This window comes from Callospermophilus lateralis, chromosome 1, assembly GCF_048772815.1.
Source record: "Callospermophilus lateralis isolate mCalLat2 chromosome 1, mCalLat2.hap1, whole genome shotgun sequence".
NCBI classification, from domain to species: domain Eukaryota; kingdom Metazoa; phylum Chordata; class Mammalia; order Rodentia; family Sciuridae; genus Callospermophilus; species Callospermophilus lateralis.
The window spans coordinates 5,852,138-5,858,137 of record NC_135305.1 but is presented as its reverse complement, the minus strand read 5'-3'; the positions used below and the strand labels follow the sequence as shown (position 1 = coordinate 5,858,137).

General features: G+C 54.4%; 1 protein-coding gene across 1 annotated transcript in view; it reads left to right on the top strand.

Annotated features, from left to right (window-relative positions):
• The first annotated feature begins 4,473 nt into the window (after window positions 1-4,473).
• Galntl5 (polypeptide N-acetylgalactosaminyltransferase like 5) overlaps window positions 4,474-6,000 on the top strand; it is a 77,247-nt gene continuing 75,720 nt past the window's right edge. The window contains exon 1 of the mRNA XM_076842496.2: window positions 4,474-4,534. Coding sequence (XP_076698611.2) covers window positions 4,474-4,534 — 61 coding nt within the window. The remainder of the gene's footprint in view (window positions 4,535-6,000) is intronic.

Here is a 6,000-nt window from a genome sequence, read left to right as displayed (position 1 = left end):
CAGGTCTGTCCTGTCCTTCGCTCTGCCTTCTGGCCTCAGTGCTGGGGTCTGAAGGCTGAGGAGGAGCATCGCAGTGTCCTAGGGGGGCGGAAGTGGAGGGGTGCTGGCCAAGCCACCAGGAAACCCCACTTTCTCTCTAAAGTGAAGAGCAAAAACGTTGGCAGGACCAACCTCATAGGAACTCCGGGGCTGGAGCCGCCAGGTGGGAGGGAGGATGTGGCTGGGGCTTTGTTTAGTTTTCAAGCTGATTCCCTGAGCTCCAGAGAAGTCGCCCCACGGCCCACTGTGGCCCCGATTTCCAGCCAAGGCACTACATGCAAGGAGCAGGCTACGGGGAGCCTCCTCGCCCTATTTTCCCCTCTCAAGCTCAGTCCTGTGATTGGCTACCGCTGGATTTAAAAGAAGAGGGAGACACAATGCTCCCTGTCTTGGGGATGCCTGCACCACCCTGCAGCAGCGCCAGCAAGAAGCCTGTCACCAGACGCAGCCCTCCGGCCTCCGGCCTCCGGCCTCCAGAACCGTAAGCCCACGTGCATTTTGTTTCCTTGAAACGTGCCCAGTCTGAAGACCTCCTCATCAGCAACAGAAACAGCACTGCTCTCCCCCAGCTCGGCTCTGAGTCCCGACTTCAGGAAGAGCTGGGCTTTTACCAAGTGCCTCTGTATTCCATCTGCGTCTCGCCCACAGGGAGCACCTGGCTCTCCAGGACAGGGGAATGACAGGGGGCTCTTCTTTGACTTCACTGTTGGTCACACACTTGGATTCTTTTACTTTTTCTGGCCCTTTCTGATCCATAGAGCCCCTTCTTTCCCTTCCACTTTGCTTATTATTATCAGCTGCATCTGTTCATGCTTGTATTTCTTCTATTTTAACCTTTATTTCTAAGGTAGCTATTTCTAGTTTTTCTTTATTTCTGAGGTTTTATAATTTTGACTTATTTTGTTATTTTGCATCTTAGGTGATTTTCTTAATGCCTTTAGCTAATAAAAAATACATCCTAATAATCCTACTGCCAGTTCATATTCCAGGTATAACCCCTTCCTTCCTTCTGGAGAAGGGCCTGTAAATATGAAGGGGTTTGGGTCCCATGATTAGATTACATTTTATGGCAGAGGTGATGGGTTTTGCAAATGCAATTAGGGTCTGTAATCAACTGGCTTTAAGATAATCAAGAAGATCTGGGTGGGCCTGTCCTAATCAGAGGACTCCTTAAACTGAGGGTTTAGAGGACAGAGGAAGAGAGAAAAGTCAGGGAGGGTCAAAGGAGCAGCAACACACTCCTCCTGGCCTCAAGGAAGCAAACTTCATGAAGAGGGTTACGGCAGGGAATAGTGAGTGGCCTCCAGGAGCGAAGTCTTTGTTTTATAATCACGAGGAAGTGAATCCTTTCAAGAACCAGGACCCAGGGCCTCGGATGAGATCCCAGACCCAGCCAACATCTTAACTTCAGCCTCACGAGACCCTAAGCAGAGGACCCAGCTAGCCCGTCCTGATCTCCAACTCTAAGGTAGCATGAAAATCTCAAGGGGCTGCGTCTGCGGGGACTTGCTTTGCAGACAGTGAGCAAACTCGGCACATTGTGGGTCTGTCCCTGATTTAGTGGCTTTCTCATTGCCGTGACCAAAAGACCTGATGAGAACAATGTTAGAGGAGGAGAAGTTCATTTGGGGCCCATGGTTTCAGAGGTCTTGCTCCACAGACAGCTGACGCCATTGCTCTGGATCCAGGTGAGAAGGAAGAGAGTGGTGAGAAGAGCATCTTGGGACTTAGCACCAGGAAGCAGAGAGAGAGAGAGACTACTCCACTCACAGGGATGAAATGAGGACTCCAGGGGCACGCCCCAGGGACCCACCTCCTCCAGCCACAGCCCACCTGCCCACAGCTTCCACCCAGTTGATCCACTGATGTGGATAATGCACGGATGGTGTAAGGCTCTCACTCTGAGCCTCCTTGCATTGTCTGACCTGGGAGCTTCTGGGGCCACCCCACTTCCAAGCCGCCTCACTCTTGCTCAGTCTTCCCGACGTGCCTCCATGTTGGGGGGGGTGGCCTCCTCTCCTCTAAACAGAACCTTTGTATGGGATTTACCCTTAATGTTCTTCTGCCATCCTTCCTGTGTCACAAGGCTGGTTCTAATCGCCTTTTAAAACCTTAGCAGAGACCCCTCTGCTGTTTTCCTGAAGCAGCTTGCTGGCCTGGCTTCTCCACCGCCCTGATCTGCACTTTCTGTTTCCTGGGCTCCATCTTGATCTCTCCCCAACCTGAAGCCCTCTCTGGGCCGGGCCCTGGGTGGGCCAGTTTCAGAGTCTGGAAGGTGGGCCCCGCCCGGCCCCAGGCTCTCTTCTGCCGTGAGCAAAGCCCCACCAGGTGCCACCAGGGCCCTGTGTCCCTGCCCTGCTAGTGCAGAGCAGGCTTGGGCATCTCGGGCTTTGTCCCTGCTGCTTGCATCTTGGAGTTCACAGAGGCCCCTGGCCTGTCCATCTCATGAACGTGCCTGTGGATTCTCCTCCCATCTGCCCTGTCTCTTCTTGCCTATGTCCTAAGATGCAAAGACCCTGCTGCCATCGTCCTGTAGCATCTCCCTGGAATTGCCCCCACCTCTTTTTTTTAAGACCTGAGAAAACTTGATTCCGAGAGAGGTTAAGGAGTTTGAGTCATAGAGCTAGCGAGTGGGAAACCAGCATTTGAATTTCACTGGCCTTATTTTTCCACCGTTTTATCAAGTAACTGCTTTTTCTATAACAATTCCTGACTTTACAACTTAAGGTAGATTTCATTTCCTAAACCAAGCACCCAAGGCTTCAGCTGCCTCTCCAGTCCCACTCCTTGACTCCTTCAAACACACCCTGTCTGCCCCCAAAGCCATCCCATCCCCCTTGATCCTCTACCTGATCCTCACCCTGAACCTCTCTTCAAAGTCCAAATCGAGTTCCCCTCTGACAATCGATCCCTAGTGACTCCACTAATTTTTTCACTCATGCTTTTGAGGGGCTGGTGTACAGCTGAACCTGTCTGCGTTGGTGTCCCAGGGCTGCTATGACAGATACCTCAAACCGTGGGCCTGAACTACAGAGGTGTGGCCTCGTGGTCATAAAGGCTAGCCATCAGAATCAAGGTGCTGGCAGGGCCGTGTCCACCCAAACCCGGGGCCTGTCTTTCCTTGCTCTTCAGCGTTGCCAGGGTCCTCTGCCATCCCTTGGCCTGTAGCCCTGGCTCCCACCCTCCATCCCTGTGGGTGTGCCCCCCGTGTATCTGTCTCCCTCTCGCCCTCTTCCTGAGGCCACTGGTCCTGCTGGCTCAAGGCACTGCCCTACTCTGGTGGCCTCGTTGAATGAATTACATCTGCCATGTCCTATTTCCTGTCAAGGTCACAGTCTCAAACAGCATCTCCACTTTCAGGAAGACACAGCCCGGCCCTGCCCCTGCGCCTTCCTTTCTCCCATTAAGCAGGCAACCTGCCTTTTGCGGTTTGCTCCAGGGTGGGAGGGGAGGGCCAGCAAGCCCTTTTGGTGTGTGTGTGTTTCCTAGAAACCTGAAGATCAGGAAGACGTGGATATAGCCATGGTCAGAGGCAGGGAGCTCCTAGAGGCTTCTCTCCAGACTTGAAACACAAATCCCAGCAGCCCGCCAGGGCAGCCAGGTCCCAAGCGGTGGCTGCACAGCCCCACCAAGCTCATGTTGCCCTGGGCTGTGTGCCCCTGGTCCCCTGCAGCCAGAAGCCCTGGGGAGCCCCAAGTCTGCAGGCCTTCCAAGCTACCCCAGGTAATGTCTCATGCCTTTGGTTTTCCTCCCTGTGGCCCCAGAGCAAATGTGTCTAGCCCGTAGGTAAACAGGAAAGTGGAACGCGAAGAACCTGAATACCAGTGGAAGGCCAGGGACCACCATGTGAGCCGGGTCTTTGGCACAGGGCCTCAGTGCCCTCTAGGCCAGGAAGATGACCCTCTCTGACAGCTTCTGTGGGAACAGGACACACAGGGTTCCCTGCACTGGGCGTCCTACGGGTGGTGAGCCTGAGAAGCCTCTCTCCTCCACCACCTCGCTCAGCCTCAGCTCCTGATCTGTCCCACGGAGATAACTAAGTCTTACCACGGAGTGGTTCTGAGATTTTTAGAAAATAAATAAAAGCTGTTGCCATCCAGAGTTGCTCAGTTACCATTTCCCACGGGTGGGCACACCTTCAGGCCCACGTGAAAGGACTCTTTTAAGGAGGAGAGCTTCACCCTCCAGGTAGCCAGGGACACAATGGGACAGGAGCGCAACGTCCCTCCATGGGGCCAGTGGCCAGGGGCCCTTTCAGCCCACACAAGCTCCGTGGGGACATTCCTTCTTAACCAGCTTCTCCTCAACCGGTACTTGCCAAGGTCCCTCGTGTGACAGGAGGATTCACTTTGTGGCCTTTGTTGATTAGACTGGCCCACCTGGGTCTCCACCCTGAGGGCTTGGCACACCAGGCTGTCCCCTGACAGTCCCACGATGTCCTCAGTGGCATCTCGCCTGTTGTCCGACCTTCTGCAATGTGTGCCCTTCTCCCGGGGTGCGTGGAGGTCCTTCTGGGCCTCCCTCCCTGGCAGGTGTTGGCCCAGGGGCAGTCGTGGGCATGTGGGGGATGAAGAGCAGCCTCAGCCCCTCCACCCCTGCCACCTCTCCAGGGCCCCAGGCTTGAGCTGCAGGGGTCACACTGCAGCCGTGGTGTGGCCGTGCACACTCCCAGAGCCCGAGCATGCGCTGGTCATCTGAAGGTGCAGAGGTTCATCAAACCATGCACCCCACCCAGGAGTCACCTCCCACGGGCAAGACTTGTGCGAGAAATCCTAGCAGGCCTCGCCCTTTGTCACACCTAGCGCCACTGTTTTCATTGACTTGCAAGAAGGAACCCCAACAGCTAGACCATGACTCGCATTCGACTCTAAGACAACCCGATTTGGGAGTTGTTAGAATACTGAAAAAAGTGTGTCTGAGAACGAGGAACACGCACAGGGACGGTGCCCCATTGTGAAGAATCGTAGCCTTACTGGGGAGAAGGCACAATGCACACGGTCAACAGTGGACGGCATCTGGAGCTGCAGGGATTGGGACTGGTGGGGGAGGGGTGCACTAAGAGTGGAGATGGGGAAGCACTTGTCAGTTAGATCCTGATGTTCAGGGTGGGACAGTATCATCCAGGTGGAGTTGAGGGAGGTCACCGAGAGATGAGGGGAAGTGCAGGCACAGGAAGAGCAAGGTGTGAGGAAGGAAGGAAGGAAAGATGGAAGGAAGGGAGGGAGGGAGGGTTCAAACTGGGGGAGTAGAAAATGATGAGGCAGGACAGGCAACCTGACTTCTAGATCATGCTCATCCCTAAGGAATGTGGATAATATGCCTTAAGCAGTGGGGAGCCATAGAGAGTGTTAGAGCAGGGGAGGACCACACCAGGCAGGCCTTGAGGAATATTAATCAGGTGGTAACACACCCAATCCGTGGAAGGCTACTGTGGGCGGGAGAGAGACTGCTGGAGACGTCATCAGAAGCCCAGGTACGCAGCAAAGAAGAATGGCAGTGAAATGGAAAGGGAGCATGATGGGAAGGTCATACAGAAGAAAATAAACAAGCAGGACTTGGGCAAAAGAGGGACACATCCAGACTTCGTCCAAGCAATCTGGGTGGCTGCAGAAGTGCCACCAGGAGGAAGGAAGGAAGCCTTTCCGACAGTCCTGAGACCCTGTACCCGCCCCTTCTTGAGGACCACCAGGAGATGGGCACTACTGCAGGCCAGGGTCCTGGAATGGCTGTCAGGGTTTCCTCTTCTCTAAAGTGCGTCTAGGGACACCGACGTCTTTAAGGACCCTGCAGGGGAATCAGCGCACATCCTATCCACCCGAGCATTGACATCTCCCAAGCATTGGGTGCCACAGCACTCCCGTGTGGCAAAGCAAGGGCAGGTTTGGCCCTGTGCATCCAGAAATCAAGTGACCTTTATAAAAATCACGCGAGTCAACAGCAAATCTGGGATTCCATCCCAGT